The 25,296-nt window shown below is 42.6% G+C and overlaps 1 protein-coding gene across 2 annotated transcripts in view; it reads left to right on the top strand.

Moving 5' to 3' along the window:
* Nucleotides 1-19,712, top strand: part of LOC132959656 (receptor tyrosine-protein kinase erbB-4-like) — a 222,521-nt gene extending 202,809 nt beyond the window's left edge. Inside the window, exons 21-27 of one of the 2 annotated variants that reach the window (XM_061032834.1) lie at nucleotides 4,460-4,615; nucleotides 6,738-6,813; nucleotides 7,058-7,204; nucleotides 10,283-10,380; nucleotides 10,537-10,707; nucleotides 12,205-12,490; nucleotides 13,234-19,712. In XM_061032834.1, coding sequence (XP_060888817.1) covers nucleotides 4,460-4,615; nucleotides 6,738-6,813; nucleotides 7,058-7,204; nucleotides 10,283-10,380; nucleotides 10,537-10,707; nucleotides 12,205-12,490; nucleotides 13,234-14,066 — 1,767 coding nt within the window. In that variant the 3' untranslated portion in view covers nucleotides 14,067-19,712. Of the gene's footprint in view, nucleotides 1-4,459; nucleotides 4,622-6,737; nucleotides 6,814-7,057; nucleotides 7,205-10,282; nucleotides 10,381-10,536; nucleotides 10,708-12,204; nucleotides 12,570-13,233 lie in introns of those variants that run through there. The other variant, XM_061032835.1, reaches the window with a different exon arrangement.
* Nucleotides 19,713-25,296: the final 5,584 nt, after the last annotated feature.

Genomic DNA, 25,296 nt, shown 5'->3' with positions numbered 1-25,296 from the left:
CACTTACCGTCCAACAGCTCGGCTTTCTGCCCAGCATCTTTTATTCCGCAGCATCTCTCCCTCCCGCTGTGTTGTACTGCCGTTTCAGCCTCTTGTTTTCCTCCATTACCCAACACCACAGATCTTTTCTTCCCCGCTCCAGCGAGAAGGCGCTAATGGGTCGCGGACCAGCCGTGACCCGGCCTGTTGCGTGCTTTAGAAGACTTTCAGCCTCGGTAAACAATTCAGAACTCCGCAGAGATGAAGAGTAAAGAACTTTGGTGGTGTTTAAAGGGGAGATTTATATCCTGCCAGGTGTCAGGTCACAGGAGGATAAGCTTTAAAGACTAATTATTCAAAACAAACCACATCCACTCACAAGTCATTTGACTAAACATTCAGGCGTAGCTCCTTCATATTAATCTGTGTTCTGCATCTTAATTAACCTTTTCAACTTGGCAGCAAAGAAGCAGAGAGGTGTTTAGTAAACTGTAGTTATGGGTTGCATGTACAGATGGAACTTAGCCTGACATTGATATTTGAGTGATATTTTTTGCCGTTTGAATGCAGCATGTCTTGAGACTTTCCAGCTTCCAGAAACACTGACACTTGTTTGTCTCCAATGAAATACAACATGTACAGAGTGGCCTGGCCTCATTTCTGGTCAGGCTCTAATCAGGACACCTCCGTCTTCATCTTTTTACTTATTCATGACCACTTAATCCCAAACCCAAGAAGTAGCTGTCTCAACTTTATTCCAATGTCAAACCAAATGTTTATTTTCTCGTTAAACCATCTATCGTACGGTTCTTGATAAAAGTCCCTCAAAAAAACTGGCTGAACTTCTAGCGTTATTGACCGTTAAATCAAATATTAATCCAACTTTGTTCAGTTTAAAATGTCTTCACATTCACTCACCAACAGAGAGTGGCTAATAGGTGACACTGGTATTGACTTGTCCTGAAGCACACTCTGAATCGTGCAAAGTTTAAACATAAACGGCTCCTTAAAAGTTCCATACAGTACAATGCTTTTCGGGGAAACAAATAAAAAAAAGTTTTTATATATTTTAAACTTCTATTGTAGCAGCCCATTTGTCATTTGGGAGGCGTAACAGTGCCGGTGGGTCCGTCAACTTCATGGAAATGGAAACGCTGAAAAGACTTCACGATAGTCTGGACCTTTCATATAGGGTTCAACTTGAAGTGTTTTTCTGGAATGGTTGGACATTTTAAAGCTGCTGCTGTTGATAATAATGACCGCTAATGTGCTGCTGACCTTCTGCCAACAATAGAAATTACAATTTGTGCTAAACCTGCCAAAGTGAATGACACAGGTTACCAACATTAGACATGGATGTGTGCCATTCTGAAGCTATGGCACAATTTTCCTTTATTTTTAATACGAAAAGAAAAAGTTTTCTCCACTTACCTGAACTCTCATAGGTACACGTTCCCATTGTAATGAAACCAGACGTCCTTAAGATTGGTGCATGCTCCCTAGCTCCATATTTTCTTTTCCCGCGTCACACCTTCCATGACGCCGTGCGTTACAATCTCATCATACGGCCTCTCTGTGTCACAGTCTCCACGAGGTACCTCTGATAAGTCCACGAGGGCTTAGGACTGTCTCGCTGCAAATTCAGCAAGTGCTTAAGAGCTCTGAAATGAACTTTAGGAGCATTTGTGTGGATTGTAAGTGTCTGAAAATCAGTCGACTTTCTTAAAAAATGAGTCATAGCTTTGGTTATATCAATACAGTTTGCTGTGTGCCAACTCAGAAGAAGTTTTCAATGTTCTATCGTACTTGTTAGGAAAACTCTGTCGAGACGCATTTCCCTTTGATTTCCTCTTTCTTTTCTGCACGTCAACATGTACGTCATCCATCCTCCAAAAGGTCAGGCCAAAACATCTTCTTTGAGTGGTGCGCTGACGGCTTTGATTTTCTCCACAGAAGAAATAATGGTGGAGAAAAAGTGCAAAAAATGGTTTTGCCTTTCAGGCAGAGAGACAGGTGCTTTAATGATTCAAGATTCACTCAAGCTGTTATTGCAACTTGCAGTAAGACCGTTAGCTTTAAATAAACATGACATCTTCTATGATTCGTTAACGACTTACAAATTGTGGTTTTCTTATCATATGACCAATCAGAGAATTGGCATTTTGCAGCTCCCCGTGCATTTTTAACATTGTTTAACCGCATGGTCATACGCATGGTCAGAACATCGCCGACAAACACACAACTTCATGGACGTCTTGTCTTTTGGCTGCGAAAAAGAATGACGGCTCGAGCTAGTTACATTCTTTTGTAAGCGCTTGTATGATCCACGCGTTCTGTAATCACAAATTATCCAACTCTGCTTCCATGTTTACAGACTTTAGGACTCGGGGGGGGGGGGGGTGGGGGGGGGGATTGTCACACTTAAGCAGTGTTAAAGCGGCACAATCAGCGGGGGCCCCTTCCTGAGTTTGAAACAGAGGCCGGCCCTCTCTTCCTCCACTGGGACTCTGGTGTTTACCGCCCGGAGTGGCTGGAAATTAATTGGCTCCTTGAGCTGCCGTACATTCCCCCCTGTCAGTGCGATGGCCTCCCCTCATTGCGCTGTCACTTTAAGTCGAAGTGTATTAATGGACTGTGTGGGCCATTGATTCCTAATTCCTCCCGACGTCGACGCTGGGGATAAATATTGCGTCGCATGCCGGTCTTCGGGCTTATTGTAATCAGCATTGTTATCGATCGGCTGCTTGAACCCCCCCCCCCCCCCCCCAGAAGTAATCTATTTTAAATACACTTTCAGCAAACAAGGGGTAGTTCTGGTCTTGTTCCAGCACAAAAAAAAAAAGGACACAAGAAAAGGAAGTAGGAAGTGTCCCGAAGTGGCACAGACAAGCGGGTGGATAGAAATATTGGAAAAAGTCACTGAGAATGCACGGTGAGATACGTCAGGGTGGTCTCTGGGTGGTCTCTGTCAGCGCGCGTGTGTCTCCGCGTCTGTCTCTGTGAGGCCAGCGGATGATGGATGAGGGCTCGGCCAGACGTCGGCGCTATCGATTTTATCCTCACATTCGTCTGGGAGGAGGCGGAGCGGGGCGACTCCTCGAGACTAGCGTTTCAACACAGACAGAAACGCGCGCATGTGTAATAAAGAGATTTCTAAATACGGAGTTTTCAGTGTAAGCGTCTCAAATAGACGATGAGTCTCTCGCAGCAGCAGCCGAGGCGTGGGCCTCAGCGGTTGAAATCTCTCATTGTCTGCAGAGTACAATGACTACCTCCCTCCTCACCAAGGTGCTTTTATTGATCCACCTGCAAAGTGGCATCCACTTGTTTAACATCCACTCTAATACACTTGAATTGGCCCAGCCTTGCCTGTCTGCTCGCCTGGCTGTTTTGTTCAGCTATGAGCGTGGAAGACGGAGAGAGAGAGAGGAGTGTGTATGTGCTCAAGGGGGCATGGTGAAAACCTGTGTGTGTGTGTGTATGTGTGTGTGTGTGTGTGCTGCAAATGTTTTTTGTGCGACTGTCAAAGAGTCCGTCCAGCTCATTGAGCGACAAATTAAGCCTGCAAAGCAAAGTTGCCTTTCTCCGTCTCTCCCTCTCTCTCTCTCTCTCTCTCTCTCTCTTTGCTCAAGGCTCTGTTGTTTTTTTTCCCCCGCCGCTTTGCTTTGCTCATCGGCTGTTCATAATCAACGCGAACAAAATTGGAAGGACATCCATTGTTCTTGCTGCCTAGCCGTCTTGAAAATGGCCCCCAATTACCGGGGACAAGGAGGCGCCATGTCACCGTCGCAATCTCAGTTATGAGTGAACAAGATAACACTCGAGTTGGACACGTTGGCAGAAGTTGATATTGATGTCGCACACTTGAAGAAGCACTGCTAACACAGCCAGTACCTGTGTGAAATAGTGTTGGAAGATGTCCTTTCAAGGATCAAGGATTTCTTTATGATCTCCTTGGGACAACTTGCTGTACAGCTCAGCACAAACCATCACACAAACTATTGAAGAGTAATGCGACATACATTAGGAACATCAGTTGTCAGACACAGATTAATAATCTGGACCTGTGACAGCCTGGTTTGTGGCTGCCGGTCGACATCATTAAAGACTCAAAATAATGTAGAAGCAGGGCCCAGGTTGAACCGGAAAGCTGCTTTGGGAAATGGTTTGTACTTTTTGAGAGCCGGAAGTTCTGACATTTCTCATATTTCTGAATTTTCCTCCCGATTCTCTGTCTCCAAGAGTGGTATATGTGAGGTGTGAAAGATTGAATCAGAATGTCTGCGTGGGTGTGCATTTAATGATGATGACAGTTATGACAATAATTTTATGTTAGCGCTGACATTTACCGCATCGACGATCTCGGGGCTGCTGCGGTCCTGGAATGTGAAGTGATAAACGGCTTCCATGAGAGGATTCATAAGCATCTCTTTCTCTCTCTCTCTCTCTCTCTCTCTCTCTCTCCCTCTCTCTTCTTCAGGGGATGATGTACCTGGAGGAGAGGAGGCTGGTCCACAGAGACCTGGCGGCCCGCAACGTGCTGGTGAAGTCGCCCAATCACATCAAGATCACCGACTTCGGCCTGGCGCGGCTGCTGGACGCCGACGAGAAGGAGTACAACGCAGACGGGGGCAAGGTTGGTGTAAGTGGAGGCCGTGTTTTTGTGTATGAACACTTCCCTTACCTGGCGATTAAACGCACCGGACAGCTTACATAATAATGGTCGACATAAGGAGTAAATACAACAACAAAAAGGTAATAAAAGGAAAGGTCAGTGCTGCTGAACAGGGAGGTGAAGACAGATAAACTTTTATTCTTTGGAGGTATGAACATAAATAAGAAGGAACTAAACCAAGGAGAGCTTTATCAAGACTCAGCCAGCGTATATATACCTGCATACTTTCAAGGATGGCCAATCAGATTTAGCGTCGCATTTGTGACTGTGTAGCAGATGCAGTTTAAAGAGGAAAGCTTCAGAGAGTGTGTGTCGACCTCAACTTCCACTGTGATCACTCGTTTGAAATATCAGTTCAGCAGATACCAGCACACGAGTTGTCATTTTGAAGAAAGGTAATCTGAAGTTGTCCTTTTGTGGAAGAAATTACAGCCATGAATTTGTGATTTTTACTCCAGAATTACTCTCCCATCTTGGTTAAAAAAAGAAATATTTCTAACGCGTAAAGAGAGATGATTAAGAGATTAAGCATCTATCCCTTTTCTAATGCCAGATTTGTAAATTTGGTGGTAACTAAATTGTAAGCGGTGCATCAGATTATGCAGAAAAGACCAGAAAAAACATGCAAGATTGTATTTTGTGTGTATTGCAAGAACATGTGAAGCAATTCCCAAGCTGTGAATCTCTCTCTCTCTCTCTAGCGAAGTTTCACTAAAACACAATTTCAAACACTTCATCCGAACAAATAGTGCAGCCACAGTTCTAATCAGTTTGTTTTGTTTGGGGACCCGGACTACATTAATCAGAAGCCCCTTCTCTTTCCCTCGCTTGAGACTCACTATGCAAATTGTCCTGATCAACTCCCTTTATTAAATGGGCTGATTCATTGCTGCGTCTATTCAGCTGGAGGCCTGCAGGTAGCCACTGCATGATGAGTCAGAGTTTATTTTTCAAGTGTTTTCATAAAGCAGACCGGGCGGGGTTGTCATGTTGATGTGAAAAAAAAAAAATACACAAGCTGTCGTCAGCACATCTACATGTGTGCCATAAAAATAGACGGCGCCACGAGAGATAAATCAACACAGATGAAAGTGCCGCGTTTCCAACCTGAAGCGCTTCATTTCCTCCGCTTCCTGTTCATTTCCCCCAAGAGCTAGCGTGCGTGCGCGTCGGGCTCCCACGCTGCGAGGGAGGGGCTGTATTTTAAATGACCGGTGGGTGTACATGCGTGTGCATATGTGCGTTCACACGCAAAAAGGCGAGATAATTGCCTTGTTCAGTGGGCTCTACAGCCTCTGTGTAGTCAATATGGAAATGACACGGCTGCTATGATATGGCCATGTGTGCCATTGTCCTTGTCAGGAATGTCAAAGGCCCTGCAGTTATTACTATTTCACATCCAAAGGCTAGAGTGATAATGTGAGCTAAACGGCCAATACATTCTCATTTAGTGTCTTAAAAAGCCCCCTCAGTATTGATGATCTCTGGGTTAGATTGAAGCCAATCAATCACACTACTTGAGTAACATTGAGCAAAGCAAAACTATGCTTGAAAGCGCTGTCGATATCCCGATATCCCTCTAATGCAAGATTAAAAGATGGGGCAGCTGTCAAAGGGGGGGGGGGGGGAAGCATAACAGGAAATGCTCTTCAATTCAAGTGTCAATAATTAAAAGTGAAACTAATAATTTTCCTACATTTTCCTACAACTCCCTACACAGGAAGGGAGGCTAATATACAGTTATAGTTATTCACTGCTGTGTTCCTGGTTGTAGCTCATAGATTTTGGGTTATCTGACAATTGTGATCATCTAAATGCTTCCAGATTGATCAGAAAACATCATTTCAAGAAACCTTGTATTTTACCGTGACATTTAGCCCAATGTCCAAATTTAGATTTCAGATTAAGAGTCACACGACCATCAATGCTGCTAAATCTTAAATTAGCGAAATGCTGAATGTTGTCAGATAACGAACATTAATTCAACTTTCTACGTTGATACGTTTGTATAAATTTAGATGGTTAATAAAGACTTTTGTTTCCTTTTTTAAAATAATAAAACGTGTCTTTCCAATCTCTACAGATGCCGATTAAATGGATGGCTCTGGAATGCATCCACTACAGGAAGTTCACCCATCAGAGTGACGTGTGGAGTTATGGTGGGTGTTCATCTTCATGCTTTGTTGTTCATCTGTTAGTGCAAACGTCAGTGTTTCTTATGCTCATACCTGTGGGAGGAAAAAAAAATCAATGACCTGAAATCCTGCTTCCTGCATTTGCATTTTCGCCCCCTTATCTGTCTGCTAATCTTGTTCTCTGGCACTTTGTCTCACCTTCCCATCTCTCCCCCGTCTGTCTTCTTCTCTCTCCTGTTTCCTTTCCGCACTTGTTTGCATCCTCTAGGAGTGACCATCTGGGAGCTGATGACATTTGGAGGCAAACCCTACGACGGTATTCCTACGAGGGAAATCCCTGACATTCTGGAGAAAGGGGAGCGTCTCCCCCAGCCGCCCATTTGCACCATTGATGTCTACATGGTCATGGTCAAATGTGAGAAAACACACGTTTACATCATTTTAAAATCCACTCTCAAACAGGCATTTGTATACAAGAATTGACTATTCAATGCATATTGCTGCCTCCAATTTATTTACTTATGTAGCTTTTGGGAAGAAAATAAATGCCATCAGTCACAAATTTGTACAAATGTTCAAAAGGGTGTGAATCAATTCAAACAGTGCTGCTCATTGATTCTCAAAAAATGTAGGCAATGCATTAACACTTCCAGAGTTACCAAAGGGAGAACATCACAGCCTGTAACTCTGAAGTCTTCACAGGGTTTACACACCGATTTTTACATCCGTAGGTACTCAAAATGCACAATCAGTGACATAAAAAGAACTTCCTACATATCATATCTTTCTAAAAACAACAGTGCCTTAGTCAGAGGCAGCAGCATCAAAGGTAATGTAACAGATCAGCACTTCAACAAAGAGAGTTGCCGTGGAGCACATTGAATCATGTTTACACGCTGCTGCAACTCGCCGTGCTGTGTCACAGATGAGATGTCATTTTAATGAATTTCATATTTTTAATATTCATCTGGTAAGGTGTTATTTGAGCTGTGGGGCTTCGATTCAAGGCTCGAAGAGAAGTTGATATGCAAAGATGAGAGATGAAAAAACAAGGTAGGGAACAAGAGGTGTTATGAAACTGATGAGATGCTGGTTTATGTTCTGAAAAAAAAGTTAGACTCAAACGGGATTCTGCCCATATTCTTGTCCATGTCATCTTCCATCTGGACTACCACACTTGCCTCATCCAGAAAAAAAACTGCCTTTTCTAATTCCCCCTTACATTCTCCCATGGTTTTCCCATCTTGCGCTTGGCTAAATCCATATCCCTGTTTCTGGTGATCATGGCAGTCGAGGGATTCACTCTCCCATACTTCCAGGAAACGGTCCAGACAGAAACGCCAGTCCAGGCTTAAAAATCTGCCAGCTCTCAGCAGCTTGGCGATCCCATTTCCTCACCAGTCTGGCCATCACTGTACCAGGCCTTAACCCAACAATGTTGGAGCGACTTTTCTGACACTTCCTGTTGTCAGCTGGGGCCTGAGTCTCATAAACTTCTCCCCATTTACTTTTGATGATATTGTTGTTTTACTGTTATTATTAATGAATACTACTGTGGAGTCTAAGAGAGATATTGTATCGTATCCTTAGCCTTTTTATTCTATCTAATAAGCGAGTGTTCTGGCACACAAATATTGCATTTGTCCTTTGAAAATACTCATTATAATCTTCTTGTTAAGCCTCAAATTTAAACTACAAATTCAGCTGCTGCACTCATAATTTGGTACAAACGAGAACAGCGGCAGCGGCAGAGCGCTTAAATGCCAAATGTGTTGAAAGAAAATGATGAGATTCAGCTTGGAGCTTGATACCAGAAACATGTTCCTGTGACAGAAATGTTAATTCCAATGGAAATGTCATAATATCTAATTGTTTTATTTCCAAGTGGAACACTATTGCCAATGGCTTTTGACAGCACAGAAAGCCCTGCAGCCATTTAGTCTAATAACGATGCCAGCTGATTTCTGTTATTGCACCCCTGGAGGAAGAGGGAACATTTTGTGAGCTGTGTAAAATCTGCATGCAGATTAATCTCATAAATGCTTGGGTCAAAGGGAATCCCCTTAATTTAGCGAAAAGGATGCTTGGGGGTTTCCACCGTTTCCTGAATTATTTATTTTTGTAATCTTCTTTGTCATATTTGACATTTTCCTATTGGATTGTTGCAATCTTATACTGTCATGAAGTTTAAAATCCTCTTTATTTTGCCAAAGATGCAATGCTACAAAGACCCATATACACCACAAGCACACAATCATCGACATGACGACAAGTTAGCGGTGATAAAAATTTGCTAAAAGAGGTCAAGCGCTGAGTCAAACTGGCAAGGTGGTCATGCCGCCCCCATGGAAAGCCAGAGGGGGAGCTCAGCAATTGGTGGCATTAATTCTAATTACCTGTTGACTGAGAGGCGTTGTTTGTTATTTGGTGCGTCGTCACACCGCGTGCCCTGTCGCCTCAGCCCCACCCCAATAAAGACCAAATGGAGCTTGATTGCCGGAGTAATTGCAGCCCATTTAGGTAATGCGCCTGTGTGGGGGCACTGGAGGCAGGAAATTGGATGAACTGATGGAAGACATGCAGGTGAAAAGACAAAAGAGTTCAGGGTTGATGTAAGGAAAGCGGGATTGGGATCGCCACTAACGATGACGGCCATGGTGGAAGAAGTTTGGAACAAACATTCATGCATCAGTGTAGTGAGGATACTCTTGTATTCACTGCTAAAATGGAGTGAAAAGATGTAATATATCCCCTCTAAGACTGCACCCAGACTGCACTTTTTTTAGCACCACTGTTGTGGAATATATAATAGGGATACACAACCTGAAATGCAGCCCAGTTTGCCGACTGCCTAATCAGAGCTGAGACACCACCTGGCCTCTTGTTCCACCTGCAGGGGTTTGCTGTGTTTACTGCAGCCTTGGCCTAAGGTAGAAAAAGTAGGCTGCGGCTCAAACTGAACAAAACAAACACCACTCTCTGCCTTAATAACTACCTCTGAGTTGCCCTTGAGCAAAAGCGCTTGAGCCTTCAGAATGTAAAGAACGTAATTGAAGTGAACAATATGCTTGTTCATTTGGTGTTCTGTGGATGAATGAAGGATCGAGTGAAATGTGGTGCATGTCCTTTCAGTGCCTATTCTGCGCAGCCTTCACAGAGATGCTACTTTAAAAGATCGTCTGTGGTTGCAGTCTCCATGAATCACTCAAAGCTTTCACTACCGCATGCCTCAGTTATTAGTCCAACACTTGTGGTTTGTGGTTCGAAATGAAATGTTTCTAAGAAATTGATATAATAGAAGGGAATACAGTGACATGCCCGGGCTAATCTGGGAATGTAATAGAAGAAACGACAAGATTCAGCTCTTTTAAACACACAAATGGAGGTCTATTTTCAGATCCAAATTGAGTTTTTACTTTATTCCTTACTTGGGCGTGTAACAATCAATACGTTTGTCTTTCCTCTTCTTCCTCCTCTGGCTCTCTTCTTCCAGGCTGGATGATTGACGCAGACAGCAGGCCGAAGTTCAAGGAGCTGGCTGCTGAGTTCTGCAGGATGGCCCGTGACCCCCAGCGATACCTGGTCATCCAGGTGTGTTTCACCTAAAAGTCAAACTGTCAGAACTTTTGATAATGAGGCTTTTCTTTGCACCTCTCCATTGACTGGTCAGATGGTTTTAGGGAGTAGGAAGTGTTTTTTTAAGGTTGATTCAAGTATAACTTACCTACTCTGGTTTTTATGGTTTAGGGGGACGATCGTATGAAGCTTCCGAGCCCCAACGACAGCAAGTTCTTCCAGAGCCTGCTCGACGAAGAGGACCTGAATGACTTGATGGATGCCGACGAGTACCTAGTGCCACGGGGTTTCAACATGGCTCCTCCGTCATACACAACCAGGCCTCGGGTTGACTCCAACAGAGTAAGAACAACACCAAGGCACATTTGATTTTCAATATTCAGAGTGAGGTGAAGCTCAAAACTTTGCCTATAAGTATATATTTCAATACGGCCATGCCCCATCTCACCATATAAAAAACCCTTTTAAGTTTATTTGACTTCAACCTTAATATAAATATTCTTTTGTTCTCAGCAGTAAAACTCACTGTCCTCTATAAGTACTCAAGGTGGTTAAGAACTTCCAATACACCCATGATTTTCCACCGCTAATGGCTCACCTCCATCATTTCCTTCCCAGCGTGTGTGGCTTAAAGCAGGGCTCTTTATGCACTCGCTCCCCAGGCCCCAGGTTTCATTACTCAGAGCTCCAGAAGCAAATAACAGGCGCTCTCTTAAAATGCGGGAGCCGTTTTCTAACAGACAGTGAGTGCAGGCACGGTTGTTTGCTTTGCAGCATGCACCACATGCCGCTACCCTGCGTCTCTGCATCTTACGCCCCCTTACCCCCATGACCTACTCATTTGCCAGAGGCTCTTTGTTCCCAAATGAGCACACAAGTACCATAAACACACACACTAATCCATCCTGGTCCTTGGTGTCCAAGGTCAACACCCCTATCATGCATTGAAATCTTTTGATTATGCAGTCAGAAGTCCCTTCATGCCCAGACAGGGAAAATAAATCAGTGTTAAAACCTATTAACTGGCTGACTTTGCCACGGGAAGTTAGTTATTCAGGTTGCGCCACTGCTAACGCAGTCCAATCCAGACAGTTATCTAATCAGGATTTGCTCTGAAGCTCGTACTTGAAACAGCGATCGGATAATGACAGGCTTTGAAGAAGGGATAAACAGAGGAGTTTAGAGGAGGGGGAAGTTGATTGCAATGGAGGGAGGACAGCGTGAGTAGGTGGACGAATATAACCCCAGGATGTTTCCTTTTTTTTTCTTTCCTAGTTGTGTTTTGTAGCTCTGCTTCCTGTAATTGCTGCTGAAGCGCTCCAAGTTGGCGAGAGTGCAGAGGAGTGGGCCTGGGTTAAATAGCCCAAGGCAACCTAACACAGCACCACAAGAAGCCCTCTGCTTCACATGTCATGTTTTGTATTTTCTTGTGGGGTTTTTTGTTCTTTTTGAGGTTCAGGTGTTTGAATCGCAGCGATGCCTGGCTGCCCCTCACAGTCCCTTGAGGCTGATGACTACACCAGCAGAACTTTGTTGGAGATTCTACCTTCAACGGGCAGCTGCATGGGTTAAAAGTCTTACTTCCTTTGCCGCAGGAGGCATAAAACTAGCTTAAACTGACTCAAACTTGATTATTTTTGGCATCCACACAATGTGTGCTTCTTGAACTATAGACATCTTTACTTTGGTTTGTTAAACTATGTTGTTCCAGCTCTTCTATCAGAAACAGCCAAAGGTGTCTTGCAAAACAGTCTTTAAAGTTTCCAAAGTGGTTCAGACTGAAGAAAATCAAACTGTCAGTTTAATAAGTGATGTCATAACATATATTCTTTGTTGTAGAACCAGTTTGGCTATCGAGATGGAGGTTCAAACACTTCGGAGGGCTCTGCGGCAGGTGCCCAAGCCTGTTCAAATCAGGAAGCCACGGGTGGACTAGTTCCGGCCCTGGAGGACCAGCGCTGTAATGGGAGCCTACATAAGAAGAGCATGAGCCAGGCTGGGGGAGAGGACAGTGGGGGCCAAAGGTACAGTGCTGACCCCACCATCTTCCTTGGAGACAGGGTGTCCAGAGGGGACACTGATGAGGATGGATACATGACACCCATGAAGGACAAGAGCTCCTCAGGTACCTAATAATATGAATTCCTCATCACTCTGTCGAAAGTGATTCCATGGGAAATACAGACACCATAGTTGAAAGTATATCCTTTGTTGCCCGAGAATTATTGCCCCTCAGACCTTTTCTCTGTCCTGTCACCGGTCTTCTCATTCACACAGTAAATCTGATCTTTTGTAGTATATTCTGCCTGTTCATTTCACTTCATTTCATTGTTTAAAATTCCTGCTGAGATTCCATCAACGGTGTATGTCAGCTACTACAGAGTCATGTTTTGCCTTTGATCATAATTCAGTCCATCAGCCCTGCTCTGGCACTACCGTCTTTGATTTTCCAGCAGCTCAAAATATAACAAAGCCTGCAGCAAAATGCATCTGATGCAATGTCAAGGAGCGGGAGAGTGGGCAAAATCAATAGGTCTCGCACCCCACTATTATCGCGCTTGGAAGCAGTGAAGAGGGGTCATTTGCTGGCATTTTCAACCCCGGCAGATGGAGTTTCCATTGCCAAATAACCACTGGCATGTTGCCCATCTGGTCCTGAGTGGCTGCCATTATTGCCATTATCATCTTCATCTCCATCTTATCTCCCTATTATTGAGTGATCTTTCTCTTAAGCTCTTTCAATTTCCATTTATTTTGTTTTCTACTCATTCTACTTGATTTAATTTCTGTGGAATCTTATAATCAAAATCCTTTTCTCCCTTTCTCCTCATTCCTACTCTCCTTGTCTTTTTCTGACCTGTGCTACAGAATACCTGAATCCCATTGAGGAAAACCCATTTGTGTCAAGGCGTAAGAACGGTGAGATCCATGCATTGGATAACCCGGGCTACCACAGCACACCAAACAGCCAGCCAAAAGGAGAGGATGAGTACATCAATGAGCCCCTGTACCTCAACACCTTTCACAGCCCTGCTGAGCTGGGCCTGGAAGCCCTGAGGAGAAATGGTCTGCCACTACCCACACATCCTTCCATCTCAGCCACAACTTCAGGTTCCCACCTCCCGCTTACCATCCAGACCAGCCTCCCACACTACCCCCTCCCCTCTGCCCAGCCTTCTCCATCTGGCATTGCCTGCCACCACGGCCCACCAACCCACATCCTCCACACCCACCATACCCTTAGACCTGCAGGACAACCTGGTAATCCAGGTGGTGCCTCTGCCATCCTGAGCCAAACAGGAACTTCTGCCCAAACCCAAGTGTGCCAGTCAGGCACCCTGTCGACTTCAGCCACCATTGGGCACGGCAGCCTGCCAGCCTACCAGATCCACGCCTCAAATCACCCCGCCAGTTTGCTGAAGCATGGAGGGTTAACATCAGGTAAAGCCACTGGGAAGAAGCTGAAGGTGACCTTTGACAATCCGGAATACTGGCAGCACAGCTTGCCCCCCAAAACATCTAACCAGGCACTTCCTGATGGCGCCCAGGGAGGTTCCACCAACGCCAAGCTCTTCTATAAGCAGAACGGACATATACGGCCCTCTGTAGCTGAAAACCCTGAATATATGTCTGAGTTTTCCCTGAAATCTGGTACTGTCTTGCCGCCTCCACCCTACCGGCAGCGGAACACTGTGGTCTAGATCGTTCCACTTGAAAGACTTTCCTCTATCTGACTCTAGCCTCCAGCAATCCTGAAATACTCTCCGGTTCCACTGTTCCACACAAAGGGGAGAGGCCACAACAAGAGCCGCCCCCAAACTCTTTCCAAATTACACACCATCTGCTGTAGAGTGTAGCAACATCAGAAGGAGGTGGACTGAACCGAACCAAGCAGACCCAACTCAGACTCTCCAACCTTCACTGTACCCAATCCAGTCCATTTTCTGTTCTGTAGATAGAGACTGTGCTCCATGATACTGAGTATGTGAAGGTTATGGTAGATTTTGGCTAACAGACATATAATAGCCACACAGCCAAGGAGTGTTGTCCCAACAAGGGAGACTACAACCGGCTTCGAATGAGATGGATTCAACTTTTGGGACCTGAACTCACTGCCAGCCACTGCGGTGTCAGATTCATGAGAGGAACCATATGGGTTTTTTTGTATTACTTATTTTCCAGTATCAAGGTCTGAGGATGAACAACTCTCTTCAAAGAGTTTCTGAAATAAGCAAACAGACGGAGCAAGTAGAGTCTGTTGGATGTCAAGATGTCTTGTTTTGTGAATGACCTTGTAGAAAGAGGCAAAATGGCAAAATATGGAGAAAAAAAAGACTGAAAGGTTCAGTCAGGAGAGTGACTTCCAGTGACATCAAAGACGGAGCACTGAAAGCTGATCAATCATACTCAATCTTTTTGTATATGGGATATACAGTACATTCTTGGATTTTCCTTCAAATATGTGAAATTCATCTCATCTCACTACTTTAACTGTGATACTGTGATGGCCAAAACTACAATGACCCCTCCTATCACATTTGTAGTTTAACCATGGACTTTTTAAACTTGCCTGAAACCTACAGGGCGACTGCTGTTTAGTTTTTCTTGCCTGACTGCTGTCTTTTTTGGGAAAGCTGGTCAAAAAAACAGGTCTTTCCAACCCAAGGGTTACAAGGGAATAACACACTGTAAACATTTTCTATTAACACTGGTTGCATTGCTGAAAAGATGGATTTTTATACGCTGGCTTTCCCTTCGGAGCACGAGGCAAACTTACATTAGTAAAGAGTGTGCGAGGCTAGTTAGAGAAATTGCTGTATCTGCTAAATAGTTTGATAACGCCATCCATAAAGCAGCCAAACTACAAAATGTTGATCATCATAAAGAAAGTGATAGAAGAAGGAAAAGAGTGAAAACATCTACAGAGAGAGGATTGAATGTTCATACAAGCTGCTTAATGAAGACCTCAAGGAATGAGCGAGACAGCACCAGCAGAGCACAGTAAAAAAAAAAAGACTACTTTGTATGTGTGTGTATGTTGGTGTAAGTCTGAATGGAATCCAAAAGGATACCCATGGTAACTAGAAGCGGTAGATGTATGTGATGACATGTTCGACAGCAGTATCATTATAAACCAGCAGTATACTCGCCAGTGGGAGGACCTCAAACAAGGCTTCTGCTATATAACTGCAGTCAGGTACTTTTAAAGTTGATCAAAAGCTCATTGAGTGGCCCAATAGCCCCAAACAGCATCAGATCTCTGGGTGATTTTTAGGTGCTTGAGTTGTTCTTTGTCAAATTGGATAAAGACCTCATGAAGGATCTTTTGATTCACAGGAAGACATAGATGTGAATCATCAACATTTTGCCAATTTTTTCTACTTAAATTAAGTTATACAGCTTGTCTGGTAGCATTTACATCCTTCTTATATCTTTAGTCACTTTTTCCTCTGTACCCAATGCCCTTAATGGCAGCAAATATGGACAAGTTTAGGGTTGATTTCATTGGCTTGGTCCAACATAACCAAGCTCTGCTCCTTGACATTGTCGGAGCGACATCAATAATTACCCAAAAAAACACAAGACCCGATCTGTGTTCTTATGTAACAGACTTTTAACCTAAAGATAAACTTAAAGTGCCCTTGTTGGTTGCGGTTTCCGATAACTTGACATTTTAAAGGACCTAATCGCTAAGAAATTGGTTTTCCATGGAAATATCTAATTTTAGGATCCAATATCTGCCATGTCCAGTATTTTTAAACTCTTTGAGGTAATATTGAGGCACTTAGTAAGGTAAGGTTAAAATGCTAGAAAGATCATAATATTGGTTTAATGAAGACCCGAATCTTCTAGGCCAGGACTGTCATCATTAAAAGTATCCCAGCTGAGTTACCCTTGAGATTCCCAATAGAGACCCCTTTCGTCCCATGTAAATATAGTCAACTACTGATGCCTCTGCAGGCAATTAGCCAGTAAATGCTGCTAAAAAGCGCTGGTGTTACAGCCATTATTTTTTCCACCAAGCCATACCAAGTTATAACAACTGTGTGTCGTAAAAACACCAAGTTGGTTGCCAAACTGACAATGCAAAAAAATATAAAAATAGAATGACGGTTTGCCTCAGAGGTCCTTTTGCAATATTTCCTGACAATAACCTCTTAGTTAAACCAATATGGATAAACCCATGTAGTTCCTGAAACTCTTGTGAGTTTTCCCTTATTATTATTATTAGTAACCCATTAACATTATTAATTCGTCATTGTTTTTTCACCATGCTGCGGCATGAGCAAAGCCTCGCCCATGCTGTTATCTTGTATAGGATGTTTATTTTGTGTATCTTCACGTCTGTGTGTGTGAAAGCGTTCGTGTGAGTGCATGCAAAGCTGCACATGTTCGTCCTCCCCATGGAGCACTTTGATCAAACTCGTGGGTAGAAAGTAAAAGATTTCCACCCTCCTTACTGAAACATTGAACTTGTTTATCTGTTCGTTTACCACTTCAGAAAGCAGAAGTCTTTTTTTCCAGTTATCAAAGGAAGGTACTGCCGCAAGGAGTTCACAAGTACAACCAATTTTAGCGGTACTGACCAGCTTGAAGAATGTCCTTGTTTCCCAGGTTTTGTGTTTGCTTTGGACAGTATTTATAACGCTGCTGATATCATGATTATTTGATGAAGGAGTATTTTGTAGTCCCGTTTGGAGCTCTAATTCAATGAAATAGAGACAGCATTTAATATCAATGTGAAATATTTATGGTGTGTTTGAGCTTGTTTATACAGAGTGATGGAAGCCGCTGCCAAATCTGGGTTTCGAGACAAAAAAGTCAGATGATGGGAAAAGGAACACATGCCTCAGTTTACCTCATGTTTGGACTAAATTAGACTGCAAACAAGGGACAATTGTATGTTTGAATAAAGGATAATTAAAGCTGCAACACTGATGAGGATGAATTAACAATAATCATGTATTGTTTTCATCACCTAAAAGCCTGGTTGCTACAAATTGTTTTATTTTGTGCAGAAGCAATGATTTCTCCTCTCTGACGTCTTGTTTCAATCATAGCTATCTGTCTCAGCCCTGAACACTATAAGCAGCTCATTCACCATTTTCACGACAGCCATTGTCTTCTTACAACAACATACATCATGCTTAAATGCTCCTACTCATTTTGTGGTGCTGTTTTAAGGTTGTAAGTTTGATGATTTCAAGGACTCTGGCCATAATTGAGAAGCAACTAAGAAACACAATATTTAGTGAAAACTCTGAGCTAAAACAGTAGCAATGAACTTGATAACCTATAAGCTAGCATCAGGAAATAGCTTTAGTTAGAATTCAGCCGCTTTCCAGCTAATACAACCGCTGGCTAGGAAGTGGCTGAATGCTAACATTACTTTTGGTTAGCAGTGTTTGGTACACTAGCACCTTGCTAAGGGTAATATTGACAAGAACGTGGGGAATGCTAACATGAGCTATCGATGGCAACAGCTAATGGTTTATTGAATTTGTTGTTTTGTCTACCCCTTCTCCATCATACTGTACAACCCTTTTAAAAAGCAATGGTTGCATTCAGCCAGTTTCTAGATAGTAAGTCACAGAATGCTACAATTGCTTGTTTTCTAACGGTATGGCTAAATATGTGGTTTTAACTTGAAACAGGGCCTGATATCCATTTGTTTTTTCAATATTTAACTTACTTTCAGTTGCTGATCAATTCATAGGCATTGAGATTTTATAAACTTTTAAGAATTCCATCATTTATACACCTTACAACCTTGAACACCGCAGTATGACATCAAAGTTTTTAAGCTTCCCATCTCATCATGGCTGAGGCAAATTGCTGCCATATGAATATCATCAATGGCAGTTCAACAACACAATCATGACAATTTGGGTAAGAGACTTAACTTTTTTTATTATTTGGTCCAAGCCAAAGTGCAGAGGCATGTAGCCATGTTGTACTGAAGTGAATCCTTCAATATTTCATCCTCAGCAGTAACTCACCATATAGACTGCGATAGTCTAATGTATAGTTCAATTTCACCTTGCATGGTACCCAAAGTGAGTGTTTTACTGCCCTCCGTCTTTGTTTCTCTTCATTGGAGATAATATATTCAAATATCTGTCCAGGAAAGTGGGCAGCGTGAGAGGTAATAAGCAGATTTTTTTTACTGAATTTAGTAGCACAAACTGGGAACTCTTGTTTCTGAAATGTTCTTTTTTTGTATAGTACCTTATATTATTGAGTTTTGTGTTTCTTTTCTCCGCATTATCAAGGATGTTTTCCTTCAAGGAAGAAAGACTTGAATCTGTATGAGTTTTGCCACTATTGTGTTTGTTTCTTCAAATATTTAACATGTCGCTGCGATTTTTTGTCGTTTAGCTAAATTGCACAAATCATCGCTTATACAAATGGGGGGGGGTCATTCATTTCTTGTGTTTTAAATTATCGAATCAGTATAACTGTACAGAATCTGTGGGGTTTCCCTTGAAAACTTATCTAACACACTTCAACAGCAAATGTGAATAGTATTTTTATAAAAGCACTGAGTCGGCCGACGTGGTGAATTTGTAAATAGGGAGGCAATGCTTTGAATTTATATGGTCTTCTCTCCTACTGCTGTTTTCTCCTGCTTATAACGACTTGTACAGAAAGAGGCGTACATATTTGCTTTATGTAAGTGTACCTTTTTGACTAATGGGACTTTGATTTTAAAAGTGCTTGTTCAACCCTTTTCTCATGTAGAAACTCTGTTCAGTGGCCCTTCTTTCTGGAGATTTGTGGCTGTCCTTATGTAATGTTTCAGTTAAGGTGAACACTGTTGGCCAATGGCCAATGGTGGCTTATTGGGGAAGGGTGTTGTTCAAATCACCTCATATGTCCAGTTTCGCTTCCCCTCGTTTTATTCGTCACTCATTAATGGGAACACCCAAGAACTTCTTTTCCTTTTCCCAGTAAAACTGATACCAGTGCTGCCAACCGACCCGGGTAAACTGGGATTTTCTTCTCTGCTAACTTTCTACTGGAAATCTTACTGAGCCAAGTTCGACCCCCTCCTCTTCCCTGAAAGGCAGAGCACAGCCTTCACAATACAACCTCTCTTTTTCCAGTCATTTCCAATTTATTTTGCATGCTTTTAGAGGAGACAAAACGGAGAGAGAAGGCATCATCAAGTAACTCCTTCTTGACTTCCATTAGCTTCCCATACTTTAACCCCTCTTGTGTCTTGAGTTATTTAAAACCATGCCCAAAGCTTTATATCATAGAAATACCGTTCCTCATGTTTGTTACATGAATCTGTCAAAAGTATATTTTTAATTTAATATAAATAAAGATTGATTCACTATATGCTTTGGTGATTTTCCTGTGATTTCTTGCGACATGTTTGGTGTGTTTTCAAGCTTTAAAAACATCTAACATTTGAATTGTGTGATAAATAGTTCAGGAAAATGTGTTTGCAAGAGGAAAGTTTCCGATGTTCTTTAACAGACTTGTAAACATCTTTTAGAAGAAAATATTCAGAAAATAAGTCTGCTTCGTAAGGATTATACACTAAATTTGGAAAAACAACCATCTAAATACACTGGTTATCCAGTGGTGCGTCTATACGATTAGCTTCTGCCGCGTAACCCCAGTGAGCATTCATGTTTTGCTAAAGGGGCCGCAGCAGGGAAGCTTCGGAGTCCCGATCCACATGCTTGACACGCAACCCCGCTGCCCGTAAATAGAGCAGAAAATGAAAGTCCTGTTCTGTTGCTCTAATGCTCATACTAACAGCTTTAATAATCAAGATTACCAGATGGTGTCTTTAAATTAAGACAAGGACGATCTTGAAGTTACAAACACGCTTGCTTTGACCTGACTTCTTTACGTCAACATTGCAGAAGTTGCACCGGAGGCGAGATTCTGCATCGCACCACACTTTGATGCTCAAAAGGACTTGCAGATGAAGACCAGCTGCATCAAAAGGTCCGCAGTGTTCTCCCAAAAAAAAAGAAGCTCTCGCCTCAGAACGGGCTAATGTGTGGATATAACATTTTGCTCTCATTTTTCTCTCGCCCCGCGCTGCGCTTAATCTGCTGTTTACCCAAGTTGTTGGTTATGTAAACTGGCATAGGCAACATCGTTTGCTATGCAGCGCTCCCTTCCATACGCTGCTGCATTCCCAGGCTTTCATTTCAATCATAAATAATACAACTGTCCAATGGCAGAATATGAGCTTTCTGAAGTCACTGCTATTAATACTAATAAGGCGATGGGGTGCTTTAAGTAAACACTGTTTATGAAGAGAAATCCCCCTCCTCTCTCTCCTTCCTTTTTTCCCTCTCTTCTCTGTCTATTAGTTTCCTTCGAGCGCCTAGACTCAATTAGTAAGCACATCTAGTTCCACCATAGTAATATAAAGTGGGGGCTTCTGCTGCAAAGGAACCATATTTTAACTACTTCCAGTTATATTCTCATATAGCTACTTATTCAGAATCTATATTAAATCTGCCTGCTTGAATTGCTGTCAAAAAAATTATGCTTCCCATTTGCTACGGAAAAGAAAATTTAATTGATACTCGCTCGCTCCCCTACTAATGTCGAATCCGCATAATAGACAGATTATCTTCAACATTAAGCACACTTCCCGACAGGACTTTGCACATTATCACCCTCACCAGACAGCAAAAGGGGGGGAGGTCAGTGTTAATTTGGCAACTGCTGTATAACCATTTGTCAGCGTGTTACAAGTCTCCACCATAGCCGTCCTTTTAGTGAAGCCTGCTGCTGTCGCCGTCAGGAGATGGTGGTTCAGCTGCTTCCCGGAGGTCTGTAGCAATTATACTTACAGCTGCCCTGTACACCTGTGACACAGCTCGCCGTTGACAGCTCATCGCCCGCTGTTTAATTGCAGTGAGTCACCTTGACTGGTTGTTTTAGCCACACTCCCAGGCGCCTAAGAGGAAGGAGGCGACTGTTTGATGCTTGATTATTCCTTTACATAATGGCCTAGTGTTGGTTAGACTAGTGTGTTTGTAGAAATTTAGTTCCTCTGTATATAATATATTAGTACACCTAATGCATTTTCTAAGGCCTATAATTCACCACACATAACATCCAGAGCCACACAAAAGAAGCCTCTTACGTTATGCAGACGACTGTTGATTCTATCTGCTTAAACTGCCGCTGGCACATTTTTCTATAGCTGTTGTTAGTTTGTTAATTAAGCTAACATTAGCCTCAAGAGTTGTTCCCAAACTGAATCATTGTCCATTCAATTTTTGTTAACTCAGATGTCAACACTTGGCCAAGCCAGTACAAAGATATGCAGCTGAAAAGTAATCAAACTATGGTAGTTTAAGGTAAAGGTTAAAAATCTGAGGACATTATGTATTTTAAAATTAAGCCAGTGCAGACAAAAGCAACATCATACTCTATGCTGATGACTGTTCATTTTTTCCACCAAATCAGTTGCTAGCAGATTTTTATTTAGCTGTTGCTAGCTCATGAATTAAGCTAACATTAGCATCAAGAGTTGTTCCCAAGCTAAATATTTAGCTGGCTCTATTAGTATTCACTCACTAATTGTTTAACTACAACACTCATATGTGATTGTCCCTTGCAATATTGTTACTGAATAGTTTAAAGCAGCATGCACTAAACCAAATTTAGCATTGTTAGTGGACAAGGAAATACAATAAAAATATAGTACTATATGAGAAAGAAAATTCTCAGGTTAGAAGTTCTTTCTTTTACACTGATTGGTTGCGTATCCTAATTGGACTTGCTGGATAGAAAAAATAATTGGATTTCTACTTTCGTATAAGGACCAATCAGTGTCCTTTATGTCATTTTGCCTCTCTTGGGTAATACCATTGGGAGAGAAACCACAAACAGAAATCCTACAACACAGAAAATTACTTTTAGTTGTATTCATTGTTTTTTTGTGTGTGTGTCTGTTTGAAATGTGAAGAAATGTTCCTGTGTTAATCTGCTGCTTTGTTCACTTCATGACGCCAGTGATAATTTGACATCATTACTCCCAACATATAACTTCAGAGGGTATATTTACATTCTAATAACGTGCAAAATGCCCCTGGCACCGTGTAATGTGCAATTAACTGAAGAATGTGTCCATTACGTTGATCCATAATGTGGTTACAGATAAGAAGCATAAATCACACTCATCTCTCATCGTGAACATAGCTCCCCTGTTGTTCCCGGCATGCACATGATTACGATAACAGGCAATTTATGTTTCCTTAGATCTATAGTTGAAAGAAGCAGGTTTTCTATCTAAAATCCAGAGCAAAAGAATAAACGATAATGAGCAACAGTTACCCATGCTGACTTATTTCTGATCTCATAGAGAGTCTCCACAGGGCTAACAGTGGTCAGTCTTCTCCTCCTAACACTGGACTTGTTAGAGCCATGATGTTAAATTGACCACAAACGGCAATGTAAGCCTCAACCACTTCCTAGTTTCCCAAAGAGACGTATCTACAGCCGGCCGCTGAAGACACTCCGTCCAGGCTGTAGCTGAGGATTAACATAGTGAAGAGTAGGAGGCGAGAGAAGAAAATGAGACAAAGACAAAAGCCCATGAGGCAAAAGAAAACTTCTACACATTGTAGTAGTCAGGCCAGAGGCAGCGGTTGAGGAGCCAGTGGAGTAAGAAAATGAAAACGGAGGTACAGGTTGGGCACAACAGCCTGAGGCAAACTGTTGAGGGCAGAGAGGAGCACAAACTCACTTCTGGAAGGGAGGAACAGGTTGCAGGAGGAGAGACACTGGATGGTAGCTGGAGCGGAATTTGACCAAATATTCTCAAACAATGCTTAAATATTTTCAAGTTTAGGATATTGTTTTTCACTGATCACACATCATATGTTGAAATGCACCAATCAGACGATACCTTGGTAAAGGAGAATTTCAGCTTGTTAGATAAGAAGCTTGCACATGCTCACTAGCAAATTAGAAATTGCATTTTTTTTAATTGCATGTCAAGATTGGTATCACTGGGCTTCCATATGCTAAAATATCTCTTGTTTCTTTTCCTTGATGCTCCCTCTGACACACACAGCAGGCCCAGGTAAACATTCACCTGCCCGCCTACGCACACACCCCCACACAAACACACACCTGCACAGTTACACCGCTGCCAGTGTTCTTTTCTCATGGCTTTGTGAGGATTTTCAGAGAGTAGAATCTGACTTTTCTCTCTTTATACCTGCAGTGACCCCTAGCTACACATACACACACACACACACACACACACACCAATTCAAACACCCGCACTACTACACACATACACACGCAGACTGGCCAGAGGACAGAGATGGAGAGCTCTAATTTCCAAGAGGCCCGCAAAGTCTCTCCATCCCTCTAAACTCAATCTCCTCTCTTTCTCTCGCACTGAAGTACACACACTTGCTCGAATTATCGCCGGAGAAGCGCACACACATTTGCAAACATGTAGCACTCACAAAAGCCATGCATACACCCTCAGGAAAAACAAGAAATCGCTTTACTTTTCATAATATCTTCTTATGAAATGCACTTTCAGGAAGAAAACCTGTAAATAACTTTTTGGTTTTTCCCCACAGTTTCTCATATCACACAGACACCTTGTGACTCTGTCATACCTGCACAGTCGATTACATTTCAAACGTCCCAGACAGCGAGGGGGTAAGATTAGATTTCTACTGGATAAGCCACGTAATGTGCCTTTATCGTGCTCTACTGGGCTCTGGTGTCGCTTTGAACAAGGCCTTAAGGTTTTGCAAGGAGCTCCATCCATTCGTGCAGCATTTTGTGCATGTGTCAGCAGCAAAGGAGTACAAATGAAATCATGAGAAAAGGTGAGTACTAAGTTAAAGAGCACAGATTCCTAACCAGGAAGAGCTATCCTCCGACAAAATAGTCCCATGGTTTGATTCCTGCGCCATAATGTTAATCCATCGGTTGCTTCCTGTCCTGCTGTTTTTGTAGTGAACGCATCGAACCCCTCCCTGCTCACTCCATCAAAACGACGCTGTGGAAAATAACATCAGCTCAACCTAAAGAGGCCCGGAGACGTCCAGATGGTCTGCGGCTTGCTCGATGATTTGTCAAAGAAAATGATGCTGAACAAAGTAAGAAATTAACTAAATACTGGCAGGAAGCATTTCTTCTCTTTACTTGAGGGGAAATGCTTAGGAAAACGATTAGGAAGTGTTTAATTTTTTTTTTATGTTTTATAAATAGGTAACATGGAAAACAATGAGGCCAACGATTCATTTAGCTAAACAGCCAGATATGCTGCAGTCCAGGGTAGCCTCGAGAGAAGATCGACACCACTTGTAACCATTGTATGCGAAGACTTTAGCCTTGCTTCATTTTTAGGCTATTTTCTGTCTCATTCCTTGTATTTCTGGAAACACTTTAAACAAGATCTTGTGCTTTAACTAGTGAGCAATGTAGAAACATACACTATATTTAGTTAGCATAGCCCTCCCTGAGCAGGTTCAGTCACGTAGCTTGAAAAACTGGTTCAACTGCATCCCTTAGCATTGTCTTGCAGCTGGAGAGACGTCAGTAATTGCACGTCATCAGAACATCAAAAATATCAAAAGAACGACGATTGTCAGAAAAAAAGATATTTCTTGTATTTTGCTTTTTTGAGTGAGGCCACTGTTTCCAATTCTCCTGTATTAGTTCAGACGTATCTCCATTTGGCTAATTGAGGCATCTTAGTGCATTTAACACACCATTACACCAGCAGTCTTCAGAAGTGCAAGAAAGAGAAAAAAAAAAAAACCCTCTGACGTTACTGACACAGAACACAAAGAAAAAGTCCTCTTTGGTGTCTCGCCTCTTGAACTCCGAACACTTTGATGCGGCCGAACGGAGCAGAGGGGGGAACATCTCTCCGCCTTCGCCTTCCTGCATCCGCTCTCATCAAGGCGCGAT

The sequence above is a fragment of the Labrus mixtus genome, chromosome 24 (genome assembly GCF_963584025.1).
Source record: "Labrus mixtus chromosome 24, fLabMix1.1, whole genome shotgun sequence".
NCBI lineage: Eukaryota > Metazoa > Chordata > Actinopteri > Labriformes > Labridae > Labrus > Labrus mixtus.
Note: the sequence above shows the minus strand (reverse complement) of the source record. Positions and strands in the feature narration are given on the sequence as shown.